We start from the raw sequence: 14,218 nt of genomic DNA on the forward strand, positions 1-14,218 counted from the left end.
TGAGGTTATGATGTGGTAATCTACTTCCTAGTCCTTGTGCACAGGGTCATGTTATCTCTGACAGACCACTCTGCTGTGGACGGAAGATGGCTTTGGAGAGAGCTCGGACTGCATGACATTTACATTTAGTCATTTAGCAGACGCTCTTATCCAGAGCGACTTACAGTAAGTACAGGGACATTCCCCCGAGGCAAGTAGGGTGAAGTGTCTTGCCCAAGGATACAACGTCAGTTGGCATGACTGGGTATCGAACTGGCAACCTTCGGATTACTAGCCCGATTCCATAACCGCTCAGCCACCTGACTCCCGTGACGTAGTGTACGAACACAATGTCCAATGGTTGATTGACTGATGAATGGTTGCTGTGTGTGTATGTTATGCGTGTGAGTTCATCACAGTTCCAGCTGAATATGACAGACTAAAGGAATGGTGCGCGTGGGCTGGAAACCATGGCGACCGCCCAGGAGCCCCTAGTTACATTAAGAGAGAGATAGATAGAGGAGAGAGAGACAAAGAGAGAGAGAGAATTTTGATGTAGACCTCAGCTAACGAGAGAAGAAGAAGGCATCTAATATCCTGATGTTCTTGGTTGTTGTTTTGAATGGATATGATTGGTGATCTTGTTATTGATTATGGTGTGTAGAGGATGAGCTGAGGGGCTGACACACACACACACACACACACACACAAGGCCACTGTATGAATCCCATCTCCTCATCCCACGCAGTGAGTTGCATAACCAGGTGTTTTCACTTGAGGGATGATGTGTGTGTGTCTGTGTTCATGTGTGTGTACAGTATGCGTGTGTGTGTGTGTGTGAGGGGCTCGAGAGGTAAGGGACCACTTCCTCGCACTCTTCATGAGACATTCTTCATCTGTTCTCTTCTCTCCACTCTTCTCTCTCCCCTCCTCCTCTTCTCCTCTCTCCCCTCCCCTCCTCCTCTGCTCACATCCCACCTCCCTCCCCTCCGACATAGAGAGGCCTTTGAATTGTATGTCACACCAGTATGTGTGTTCATGTATGTGTGTGTGGGTGGGAGACGGCAGTGGGATCTAATGATTTTCCACTGCCCTCCAGGCCTATAACATTGCTGTTTATAAGGAGATTTAACCTTAGGTTTGGTTTCTCCTCTAAAACCCTTTCCAGAACACGATAGAGATACAGGTCTAGAATATATATAGCCTCACACAGGATGGATGGTCTTCTTTGAAAGTGTGTGTGTGTGTGAGTGTGTGTGTTGTTTTGGCCTCTCAGGAGCTGCAGGTGTTACCTGCTTGGAAGGGGAGAAGAGAGGAGAGAAGAGGACGGGAGAGGAGTGAATAGGACAGAGGATAGGATAGCGAGCGAGTGAGTGAAATAAAACGAGTGAGGCGAGCAGGGAGGGAGAGAGCTGGAAGTGAAATAAAGGGAGCGAGAGAGCGATGGAGGGATTGATTGGTGATTGAGCGGTTGTAGTTAAAGGCCCTCTCTCCCTCTTCTCTCTCTCTCTCTCCCCCCTTTTTATGAGCTGTCTCTGTCGTTTGTGTTTACCGCGCTCTCTGAGTCATCCTTCCATTCTTCCTGCCAGAAAGAGAGACAGAAGGGGGGGAGAGAGGCGGGGGGGGGGGGGTGTAGAATGATTTAAGCGATAGGCTCATGTTCTCTATCTCAAATCCTAATTCAACGTTAGGCAGTCGCCCCACACACACACAACCCTCCCACCCCTTGCCCCCCTCCACCTCCATCTTCTCTCGTTCCCTCTCTTCATTCAACAGCAGGTTTGTGAAACCTTGAGAATACTTGTCAGTACAGCAGACTGAAGGTTGAGGCTGACAGGAAGAGAGGGAAGGGGGCACGGAGAGAGCGGGGTTTGAGTACGAGTCGTGTTGGGCAGCAGGATTCTGGAACATTTTGACACCAGTCCTCGATGTAGTTGTGTGAATGCTTGTACATTGTGTGTGAGTGCATGCCCGACGTCACCCCCTAACACTCCAGATATGGATTTAGTGACAAGAGGATGACAGCTCCTGCTCCTGTGTGGCGTTTCCCAGGCGCTCAGCGCCTACCACACACCACGGCTCCCCTCACACTCCTGGGAGACGTGGCAGAGATCGGATTTCTGGTCTGAGGGAGAGGGAGGAAAGGAGAGGTAGAGCGAGGAGAGAGAGAGAGAGCGAGGGGGAGAGAGAGAGAGAGAGCAAGGGGGAGAGAGAGAGCGAGCGGGAGAGAGAGAGAGAGAGCGAGGGGGAGAGAGAGAGAGCGAGGGGGAGAGAGAGAGAGAGAGGGAGCGAGGGGGAGAGAGAGAGCGAGGGGAGAGAGAGAGAGAGCGAGCGGGAGACAGAGAGAGCGAGGGGGAGAGAGACAGAGAGAGAGCGAGGGGGAGAGCGAGGGGAGAGAGAGAGAGCGAGGGGGGAGAGGTAGAGCGAGGGGGAGAGAGAGAGAGCGAGGGGGAGAGAAGATCGAGAAAAAGAGAGACAGGGGGATGGAGAGAATAGGAAAAAGAGAGACGGCGAGGGAGAGAATGAGAAAGAGAGAACAGGGGTGGTAAGGAGAATGGAAAAGAGATGAGAGACAGATGGTATGAAGGTGGCAGAGGGAGAGAGAGAGAGCTATAGAAAGACACATGCACTAAAACACACACACACAAGCACACACACACACACAAGCACACAAACATCTAGTCTCCAATCAGGCTATAGTTGAGAGTGCTGCTGAATGAGAAAATGAGTTTTGGTCCTCTGGGGGCTGAGAGAGAGAGAGAGAGCGATAGAGAGAGTGAGTGAGAGACAGTGAGCGAGCGAGAGATAAAGATGGGTGCTTGCAGTCAGGATAATAGCCCCATTCCTTCCTGAACACGTTGATTTCCCAGTCTCTTCAGGAGATCTCTGTGGTTAGTTAGGTGGAAAACAAACATTGTGACAAGTGGCCAACTCCCAAATAGCTTTGCTAAACTTTCTCCATTTCTTGGCTGTATCTCGCACTGTTGTACTTGGAGTACACACACAAACACAAACAAACACACACACTCACTTATTCACCTAAACTCTAGAAATTGAAGGATGTTGCCATGGTCACATCACACATCTCTGAGGAACAGCGAGTGATGTTGAAACATAAATTTCACTTTGTGCTCTGTATTTCTCTCACTCAATATCCCTCTCTCTCTCCATTTCCGTCTCGCCATCTCTCTCTGTCTACTGAAGAAACTAATGAATTGAATACATTATGAAACAGACTTTTCCCACACTGAAATTAAACCTCTCATTCGTCCACTGTCCCTCTGTCCTCTCTCTCTCTCTCTCTCTCTCTCTCTCTCTCCTCTCTCTCTCTCTCTCCCCCTCTCCCCCCCCCTCTCTCTCTCCCTCCCCCTCCCCCCCCCCCTCTCTCTCTCTGTTCTTTCCTTCTGTCTGGCTGTCAGCTCTGAAAGTGCTGCAGTATAGGCTGGACGGATGGCCATGTTGTTCTCATCCAGATCCATCCCAACGCTCTACGCCTTAAATCTAGGCACTCCGCCTCTGCCCCCTCTCCACACACACACACACACACATACACACACACACCTGCCATCTGTGCCATATGGTCAAGATGCAAACACACCTCCTTGCTCTCTGTAAGCGTGGTGTGTGTTTGACTGTTAATGTGTGTCTGTCAGGTTATAAGGAGTCAAGCTGTGCAATACAGTCAAGCAGCAGCTAAAACGCAGCATTTGACCTAGATTATCCTTGTGGTCTTGGCTTGTGTATCTGTGTTTGTTGACCAAAGATTTGATGAAAACTGGGCATCAGCAGTAGTAAATCATTTTTATGTAACATTTCTTTTCTGGCATGTATCCATTATCTCTCTCTGGCTAACTGTTAGCTTTGGCTTGTTAACAGTTATGATGGTCATGATTAAATAAGTGTGACTCTTCAATTATATATGGAAGTTATTAGAAATTGTTGCTATATGAAGTATGTGTGTGTGTGTGAGTGAACTTGTTTGTGAAGTTAAGTGTTAGTACATGTCTGGAAGGGGGAGTTTGAAATCAGTTGGTTGTAAGGAGGCCTTCCTGGGTTCACCCTGCAGAAAGAGAGTGAATTTAACCCAATAACATGAGGTACACCAGCTGCCTCCACACACAAACACACACACACATACAACACACACACCTACAGCTCAAACACACACACACACAACACACACACCTACAGCTCAAACACACACACATACAACACACACACCTAAAGCTCAAACACACACACATACATTACACACTCTTCTTTCTTTTCTGTCAGTCTTCCTCCTCCTCCCTCTTTCTCTCTCATATCTAACAGGAAGGCGAGAGCAGGTGTGTGTGTGTTACAGCAGGTGTGTGTGGGAGCAGGAGTTTCTCACCTGGAGGATGGCGAGGTAGCCTGGTTCTGTCCTCGCCAGACTCCATCACACCATCACACCTCTGCTCTCTCACAGAATTAGACACAGACAGTTACAGCCAGCTCTGGCCTAGAGCGCCACAGAAGGCTTTTTCCATGTGTGAGAGCGTGCTGAGTCTGGACTGTTCCCTGTCAGTTCTCATCTTTTCTAAAGGAGACTGAATAGACACCGCAGACAGGAGACTGAATGCCGATTGCTGTTGTTGTCTCTGTGAGAACGTGTGCTTGTATTGTCTGACGCTGGCCCGACCCGTGCACCAAAACAAACGCACCGCTCGACGATAAAGCACTTTCAACTAAAACACTGTTATGATAATTCTACACTGGCTCAAACGTTCTCTCATCATTTACCCAACGTTCTCAGCTAAATATCTAATTATTAACATCCTCTCCTGCTCCCCCTCCTTCTCTTCCTCCTCCATCCCCCTCCTCATCCTCCCCCCTCTTCCTCCTCCCCTCCCCCCCTCATCCTCCCCCCTCTTCCTCCTCCCCTCCCCCCCCCTCATCCTCCCCCCTCTTCCTCCTCCCCCCCCCCCCCCTCATCCTCCCCCCTCTTCCTCCTCCCCTCCCCCCCTCATCCTCCCCCCTCTTCCTCCTCCCCCCCCCCCCCCTCATCCTCCCCCCTCTTCCTCCTCCCATCCCTCCTCCTCCTCTCCCACAGCGACGGGTGGGCAGACCGCTATGACGTAACCGACGGCTACGTCCGCGAGGCGGCCGGCGGGATCACCATCAAGCTGCAGTCTGCGGACGTGAAGTGGTTCGATGACTACTACCTGAGGCTGCGTCCAGAGAACAACTTCCGGAACCCCTGGTTCCCTGAGTTTTGGCAACACCGGTTCCACTGCAGATTAAAGGGACACCCGCAGGAGAACATCAAGTTCAACCGTACCTGCACCAGTGAGTACACACACACACACACACAACTATACACGCACACACTTTGATCTCTTCATTCATTCGTATGCCATATTCATCTTTTCTCATGCTAATCAAGGGGAAATCACCATGCGCACACACGCACACACACACACAACACAAATGCACACACACACACACACACACTGGGTGTGTGGTTTACTCCTTTATTCAGAATTTCCTTTCACCTGGCAGCCTCATTCACGTCTGAGTGCTCTGTCTCTTGTTCTCTGTCTCTCTCTGCTCTCTCTTGTGCGTCGGTCTGGTTCTGCTCACTGCTCATTCTTTCTGTGTGTGTGAGCGTGTGTGTGAGCGTGTGTGTGTGTGTGAGCGAGTGTGTGTGAGCGTGTGTGTGCATCTTCAAAGGCTCTTATGTATTCTAATGAAAGCGGAAATGGACTGAGGGGTAAGACTGAGGAGACGAAAGGTGCAGGAGGAGACAGGAAGAGAGATGGTTTGAAGTTCAAAACAGCAGGTTGTGTTTCCTTAAAAGCAAATTCTGATTGACATTTCTCTCCCCGACGCCTCCCTCTCTCCTTCTCTCCCTCTCCCTTTCTCCCTCAATCCCCATCCCCCTCTCCTCCCCCTCTCCAGAGGATGATTCTCTGAGACATCAGTACGCTCAGGACACTAAGATGGGCTTTGTCATCAATGCCATCTACTCCATGGCCTACGGGCTCCACAACATGCAACGGACACTCTGTCCTGGGTACCAGGTAGATGAAGGGGGGGTTCACACTGTGTCACGCTGTACTCACTCTCATATTACAGGATAGGTGATGGGGATGGTGGTGATGATGGTGGTGGTGATGAGGAGGATAATGGTGACGATGGTGTGTGTGATGTATCCAGGGTTTGTGTGATGCCATGAGGCCTATAGATGGCGCCACGCTTCTGGACTTCCTCATGAAGACCAACTTCACGGGCGTGTCCGGCGAAGGGATCCTATTCGACGAGAACGGAGACTCTCCTGGCAGGTAGCTCTGAGTGGGAGGAGCTTGAGAGGGGCGAGGGAGGATGTCCGTTACGGGAAGCCACCAACGCACATGTCTGCTGTGAGTGTGTGTGTGTGTCAGGTATGAGATCATGAACTTTAAGAAGATGGGGAAGGACTTCTTCGACTACATCAACGTGGGCACCTGGGACAACAGGGGCCTGAGGATTGACGATGACGAGATTTGGTCCAGCAAGGAGGGCATCATCAAATCAGTCTGCAGCGAACCCTGCGACAAGGGACAGATCAAGTGAGGTGCTCTCACACACACACACACACATATACACTGGAAAGGCCTTTTTTGACTGGTTGGCGCACATTGATACTTCCAAAGTAGCAATGATGCCCTGTTCTTCAATGAGTAGAAGTGTGTGTGTGTGTGTGTTCCAGGTGATCCGTAAAGGAGAGGTGAGCTGCTGTTGGACCTGCACTCCTGTAAGGACAATGAGTTTGTGTTTGATGAATACACCTGTCGAGCCTGCGAGCTGGGATCCTGGCCTACGGACGACCTCACAGGTAAGTGTGTGTGTGTGTGTGTGCTGCCTGTTTGATGGTCACCCAGCTTGGTGTCTTATTAAAACGTAATAGATATTAACTGCTTGTCCAACCGGAGAGAGACTGACCCTCACCTCTTATCTGCTTCTCACCATCTCTCTCTCTCTCTCTCTCTCTCTCTCTCTCTCTCTCTCTCTCTCTCTCTCTCTCTCTCTCTCTCTCTCTCTCTCTCTCTCTCTCTCTCTCTCTGTCTCTCTCTCTCTGTCTCTCTCTCTCTCTCTCTCTCTCTCTCTCTCTCTCTCTCTCTCTCTCTCTCTCTCTGTCTCTCTCTCTCTCTCTCTCTCTGTCTCTCTCTCTCTGTCTCTCTCTCTCTGTCTCTCTCTCTCTCTCTCTCCTCCTCTCTCTCTCTCTCTCTCTCTCTCCTCTCCATCCCTCCAAACTCTCTTCCCACTCACCCTACTTCCCACCTCTCTCGCCCCTCTCCGCTCCACCTCTCAAACTCCTTTCTTTCCCTGTGTCTCTTCCTCTGCTCCTCTGTCCTCCCCTCTCTCGCCCCTCCTCTCCCCCTGTAATTTGAGACCGACATGGTCACCACTGTTTTAATCAGCCTGCATTGAGGGCAATTTCATATGCTAATTTATTTTAGTGGCAATTTTCTCTGTATTGGTTTGGAGCCGTGTGATATTGTTCTGTAATGCATGCAAGTGCTCATTATGGCTCTTCTTGCCAACCAGCATGATTAAAACATGAGAACATCGGCAGCTGCATCTACAGAATCAGTCTCTCTGCTCCAGAAAATCATCGCTCTACATTTTACTATAACATATGTGACTGAGGTGGTGTAATAAAGAAAACACAAACTTAAAGAGAGGTATAGTAAGAGAGAGCGAGAAACCAGAGGAGGAAAGAGAACAAACGAGGGCAGAGAGAGGGAGAGAGAGGGAGAGGGAGAGAGAGGAAGAGAGAGGGAGAGGGAGAGAGGGAGGTAGGGAGGAGGATAGAGAGAGAGGAGGATGGAAAGAGAGAGACGGCCTGCAGAGTGCAAGGGGAGACAGCTGTGTTTGAGTCATTTTGGCAGAACAATAAGGACTGTCTGTCTGTCTCCTGGCAGGGCTGGATGAGCAGGACTAACAAGGGGTAAACAAACTGTTACTACTGCTCCTCTGGCCGCCATTAACTTCCCATTCATCATCAGACATATTAACATAGTACTGCTCTGCCATAGAGAGAGAGAGAGAGAGAGAGAGAGAGAGAGAGAGACATAGAGACATAGAGACATAGAGACATAGAGACAGAAGCAGCAAGAGAGAGAGCGTAAGGTAGAGAGGGAGAGACAGAAAAAAGAGAGGAACAGAGAGAAAGGGAGAGAGAGAAATGGAGAGCGATAGAGGGAGAGAGAGAGGGAAGTGAAACACAAAGAGACAGAGGTGCAAGACGTGTTAAACGACGTGAGAAAGAGAAGCTGTATTCACAAGGCTGCTACAGCTGGCTAAAGAGTTTGAGGAGAGGTGAAACTTTAGAACGAGCAGAGAGCCTCCCAGCCTGCAGAGGCCTGCTTCATCATGGCCTCAGTGCTTCCAGCAATGAGTCTGTTTACACCATGTTACTGATTAAATAAACTTTATTGACTGTGTTAAAGGCAGAGTCATTAAATTACCTCATCCTCTTTTAACGGCCCGGCACTTTGTCTCGCCTGCTGTCCCCAGTGCAAGTGTGTGTGTGTGTGTGTGCGTGTGTTGGGGGGGGGGGGGTCCCTGGTGTTCTGTCTGGGCCTGACCCTCTGGGTGGTAACTTCAGAGCGCTGCTATGCCACAACGTAATTACAACTGTCCATTTAATTAATGATACTCATCTCTCCAACCCAAAAGGGAGGGAGAGAGAGAGACACAGAGAGCGACAGTGAGACACAGGGAGAGAGTGGGAGAGAGGTAAAGAGATAGAGAGGGGAGGGGAAGAGAGAGAAGAAAAGGGGATATACTGTATATATAGGGCAAAATAGAGGGAGAGAGACAAATAGACATACCAAACATGGTGAAATTAAGAGTAGTTAAGAAAATATAAAATACATAGGAAATGAAGCCTACAAACAAGCATAAAAGCAAAAGGACCTCCTCTCCCAGGTCCAGCAGTCAGACAGTCCTAATCCCTGTCCCCCCTTCCTCCCCCCCCCATCCACTCCAGGCTGTGATCCCATCCCAGTGGAGTATCTGCGCTGGGGAGACCCTGAACCTATCGCTGCCCTGGTGTTTGCCTGTATGGGCCTCATGGCCACCTTCTTTGTCACTGCCATCTTCATCAGGTACCTGCCTTCTCGGCTGCGGTTGTGTGTGCGTTCCTGTGTTACCACGTGTTATACGTGTGAATCCACAATGTATCTGATGTAACCCTGTGTATGTGTGTTTCTGTGTGTGTGTGTTTCTGTGTGTGTGTGTGTCCTGTGTGTGTGTGTGTCCTGTGTGTGTGTCCTGGTATCCACCCCCACAGGTTCCGTGACACCCCCGTGGTGAAGTCGTCCAGTCGGGAGTTGTGTTACATCATCCTGGCCGGCATCTGTCTGGGCTACCTCTGCACCTTCACTCTCATCGCCAAGCCCCACGTGGTCCACTGCTATCTGCAGAGGCTGGGTATTGGCCTCTCCCCCGCCATGAGCTACTCTGCCCTGGTCACCAAGGTAGAGGAAGGGGGCCGGACGGAGGAGGGGGAAAGGGGAGAGGATGGGGGATGGAGGGGTGAGGTGAGAGGAGGGAGGGAGGGGAGAGGAAATAAGAGCTGGAGAGAGATGGCAGCAAGGGGGGGGGGACGGAGGAGGGAGAAGAGGGAGGTGAGGGAGAGGAGAGAGAGGAGGGAGGTGAGGGAGAGGTGAGAGAGGAGGAAGGTGAGGGAGAGGAGAGAGAGGAGGGAGGGAGGTGAGGGAGAGGAGAGAGAGGAGGGAGGTGAGGGAGGAGGGAGGTGAGGGAGAGGAGAGAGAGGAGGGAGGTGAGGGAGAGGAGAGAGAGGAGGGAGGGAAGTGAGGGAGATGAGAGAGAGGAGGGAGGTGAGGGTATTCATTAGCTTGCTAATCAATTAAGATAAAAATGTTTGGTTTAATATGGTAAGCTTAGGTCTCGTGGGACAATACAGTGTCTCTGTGTAAATACCCCAAACAGAGAGACACCCACACAATGACTTCACCAGCCCGTTGATGGATTGGTTCCCTCCCTGTGTTGTTGTCTGCCCCCAGACCAATCGTATTGCTCGTATCCTGGCGGGCAGCAAAAAGAAGATCTGTACCAAGAAGCCTCGCTTCATGTCGGCCTGCGCCCAGCTGGTCATCGCCTTCCTGCTCATCCTGCTGCAGCTGGGCATCATCGTGGCTCTCTTCCTCATGGAGACTCCACAGGTAGAGTGTGTGTGTGTGTGTGTATAGAATCCAGATGCGTGCGTGTGTGTGCGTAATCTGAGGGCTGCGCTAACGGGTGCCCCCTCACCCCCCCCCCCCCCACCCCCCCCCCCACCCCCCTGCAGGTGATCCACGACCACCCCAGCATCCGCCAGGTGAACCTGATCTGCAACACCAACAACCTGGGCGTGGTGGCTCCGCTGGGCTACAATGGCCTGCTCATCATGAGCTGCACCTTCTACGCCTTCAAGACCCGTAACGTTCCGGCCAACTTCAACGAGGCCAAGTACATCGCCTTCACCATGTACACCACCTGCATCATCTGGCTGGCCTTCGTGCCCATCTACTTCGGCTCCAACTACAAGATCATCACCATGTGTTTCAGCGTCAGTCTCAGTGCCACCGTGGCGCTGTGCTGCATGTTCGTTCCCAAGGTAACGCTCCCCCCAAGATCATGCGTTGGCGTTCGAAAACCATTGGGGGGGAACCTTGGATGTTTGCCAATGCAGCGGCTCTCTCGGGAAACGTGTTGTCCACGTTTGTGAACATCGGGAGTGTGTAAAGAACATGTGAAATGTCTGTTTCACCGTGTGTGAAGTGTCTCTGAAATGTGTAGGAAGTGTGTAGGAATACACTGTGTGTGTACTATACACTGAAACCCCAGTGACGTGATGGTGGCGTGTGATTGGTCCGTCAGGTGTACATCATCCTGGCCAAGCCGGAGCGTAACGTGCGCAGCGCCTTCACCACCAGCACGGTGGTGCGCATGCACGTGGGCGACGGCAAGTCCTCTTCAGCCGCCAGCCGCTCCTCCAGTCTGGTGAACCTCTGGAAGCGCAGGGGCTCCGCTGGAGAAACGCTCAGGTACTGTGTGCGTGTGTGTGTGCGTGTGTGCGTGCGTGTGTTTATGGATGCTTAATTTATCCACAGAAAGGGTTGAGGGAAGGTCACCATGCTAGGTGAGGAGGCTTGGAGGGGTGTGTGAATGTGTGTGTGTGTGTTGCATGGTTGCTGGTTCACTGCTGGGTCAGTGAGGCCCACTCAGGATCATTTCTCTAATGGCCCATTGAGGAGATTCAGTATGGGCCTGTTAGGAGTTAGGAGCCATCCAAACAAATCAATTATTCTGCCTGCCTGCATAAAAGGAAGTAGAGGAAAGAAAGAAAGATAAAAAGATAGAGGGAGTTGGAAAGCGAGCGAGGGACATGATGGCTTTCCAGGGAGACCCCCACAAGGCCCAGCCCCCAAATGGGACAGCCGAGCGATCAGAGCGGAACAGAGAATGACAACCCACCCCTGCACAGTATGAGCAGAGATGAGGAAGACAAGGACACAGTCGTTTGTCAGCAGGTTATTCCAGATCACCCTTGCAGGGCAAGCAAGATTTCAGTCACACCCCTTCTGAACAATCTCAGAGTCACTTCCTCCTTCTCTCCTCCCCTTGTCTCCCCCCTCCTCACCCCCTCTTCCCCCAGTCTTCCTCCATATCTGTGCTATGGTAATTGGCAGGCCTGTCTGTTAGTGGACTGTGCCTCTTTGAGGCCTGGTATTAAAGCTTATTGAAGCTCTTCCACAGACTGTCGAGAGATGGAGACAGACAGACAGACAGACAGACAGACAGAACAAGAACAAGACACACAACACACTTGCAAGCCTGAGGGCAAGGTCAGACCTTTCTCTATCTCTTTAATGTCTGCTGTCTGCCGGTGGGATCTGAAGGAGCAGAAGGTGAAACTACATCACAGTACAGCCGTCAGAACAAGAAAGAGAATGAAACAGTTTTTGGTCTGTGTGTGTGTGTGTGTGTGCCTGTGTGCCTGTGTGTGTGTGTGTCTGTGTGTGTGCGTGTGTGTGTATGGTCATCTGAGTTTCCTGCACCTGGAGCGATGACAGCACGATTTAATCAGATGTTCCTTCACAGATTAATCATACTAATTAACCTGACAATGGAGAACAGATTAAGGTGGAGGACAAAAATAGAGAGAAGGAACTAAAGCAGACATTATGAGACACCGTCTCATAAGTCGTTACGTTTTACATATTCTCAGTTTCCCATCGAAGACTGGTAGGCAGACTGACTCACCGCACTTAATGTTTCCCACTTCCTGTTTCCAGCTCCAATGGGAAGTCGGTGTCCTGGGCCCAGACGGAACGCGGTTCCCGTGGTAACCACCTGTGGCAGCGCCTGTCGTTCCACATCAAGAGGAAGGAGAACAACCAGACTGCCGTCATCAAGCCCTTCTCCAAGACTCCCGAGGGACGCTACTGTGGAGGGGCTGACCTCCCCCCCCACATACCCCTGCCCTCCCTGCCCTCACACCCCCACTCTCACCCACACCCTCACCCACACTCCCACCCTCACCCACACTCCCACCCTCACCCTCACCCACACCCCCACCCACACCCCCACCCTCACCCACACCCCCACTCCGACAACAACACCGACAAGAACCTCTATGACCTCTCAGAAGCCGAGGAGAGGTACCCAATCACATACCGGCCAGAGACCCCTTCACCAATCAGCACGGTCAGCCAGAGATTAGGGGCGGGCCGGGGAGAGGACCCCCAGGTGATGGGTGTGCCTACCTACTTGGGCGGTGGCTGTGTCGTCGGGGGAGAGGTGTGTGTCGTCGGGGGCGACGGGGCATCACAGGGTTCTCTGATGGAGCAGATCAGCTGCGTGGTTAACCGTTTCACCGCCAACATCAGTGAGCTCAACAGCATGATGCTGGCCCCGTCCCCCACACACTCGCACACACAGGCACACACGCACGTACACACGCCCTCCCACCCCACTGACCCTTACCCCCTCCCCCTGACCCCCACCCTGACCACCTTTGCTGATGTCCAGCCCCTGCCCCCTGTGGAGTCCAACCCGGGAGGGCGGGGCTGCCTCCCTCACCCCCTGTCTCACCCTCACCCCCTCCCACACCCACTGCCCCACCCCCAGGCCTCCCCCTCTCCCGTGCGAGGTCTAATGGTAGAGTCTCCCCTGAGGAGGGCGGAGCTAGAGGAGGAGCTCATGGCCCTGACTCCGCCCTCGCCCTTCCGTGATTCGCTGGGGTCGGGCAGTAGCTCGCCGATCTCCGAGTCTGCCCTGTGTTTGCCCCCGGCTCCCTCCCACCCTCCCCCGTCCCCCCCCCTCCCCCAACTACAGCCGGCTTACCCTGAGGAACTACAGCCAGAGCTCCTCCTCCCTGTGAAAGATGGGATGAGAAGATGAGAGGAGCAGAAGGGAGGAGACTACAGGCAGACGGAACAAGGGGAAAAGAGGAACAGATGATCTGGACACCTGGCGCTGAGCGGAGACAGAAGGACAGCGACAGAGTCCTCGTGTCCTGTGGTGGACACAACAGAGAGTGGGGAGGAGAGCAAGGACATTTTTTCTCGACTGTGATGTCCGCCGCGACAAAGTTGTGTTTGTGTTTACATCTTTCCATTGAGTAGCGACTAGGGGGCCTTGAGGTGGGCGTTGTAGTTTTAGAGTCGTCTTGATGTTGAAGGACTACAAAAGTGGCATTTTGTCTTTTAGCGTTTGGGTGTGTGCTGTTAGACGATTGTCTTTGGTCAGGTCATTAGTGACTACATACATGTAGGGTTAAGAGTAGGTAACGGGCCGGATTTGTACACACACACAAAGACTGACACAGACACACGCACCAACGCACACTCTTACTCTGCTTTATCTGTGTAAATATATAGAAAGGCTTTTGGTTTGTGGTTGGTGTGGTTAACAGACCTCCGGTTAATGTGCTTTGTTAAGACAAACAGATATGTTCAGCATACTGTAAAACAAACCATTCCAACCCTAAACCCCAACCAATCCTGTTTTCACACACCTACTTTTCTCTATTTAATCACGCCACTTTTTTCTGTTTGTGTTCCTGTGGTCTTTTTTGTCATAGTTTCTTCTCAGAGGTTTGAATGTATATTTTCTACATGATTCCTGAAGTGTCTGGGACCAAACCTTTCATACCTCTCTGCCTGTGAATAATCTAGAAAGAGGGAATCCATTGTGAGCTAAGCTAGTTGGGAGCACGCTA

At 51.6% G+C, this 14,218-nt stretch overlaps 1 protein-coding gene across 1 annotated transcript in view; it reads left to right on the forward strand.

The window, feature by feature from the left end:
- grm5b (glutamate receptor, metabotropic 5b) overlaps positions 1–13,378 on the forward strand; it is a 23,333-nt gene extending 9,955 nt beyond the window's left edge. The window contains 14 exon segments of the mRNA XM_067245678.1: positions 5,054–5,289; positions 5,902–6,023; positions 6,160–6,284; positions 6,384–6,558; positions 6,692–6,731; positions 6,734–6,817; positions 8,978–9,095; positions 9,281–9,467; positions 10,017–10,175; positions 10,301–10,609; positions 10,873–11,039; positions 12,291–12,514; positions 12,605–13,311; positions 13,313–13,378. Coding sequence (XP_067101779.1) covers positions 5,054–5,289; positions 5,902–6,023; positions 6,160–6,284; positions 6,384–6,558; positions 6,692–6,731; positions 6,734–6,817; positions 8,978–9,095; positions 9,281–9,467; positions 10,017–10,175; positions 10,301–10,609; positions 10,873–11,039; positions 12,291–12,514; positions 12,605–13,311; positions 13,313–13,378 — 2,719 coding nt within the window.
- Positions 13,379–14,218: the final 840 nt, after the last annotated feature.

Source organism: Osmerus mordax, chromosome 11 (assembly GCF_038355195.1).
Source record: "Osmerus mordax isolate fOsmMor3 chromosome 11, fOsmMor3.pri, whole genome shotgun sequence".
Taxonomy (NCBI): Eukaryota; Metazoa; Chordata; class Actinopteri; order Osmeriformes; family Osmeridae; genus Osmerus; species Osmerus mordax.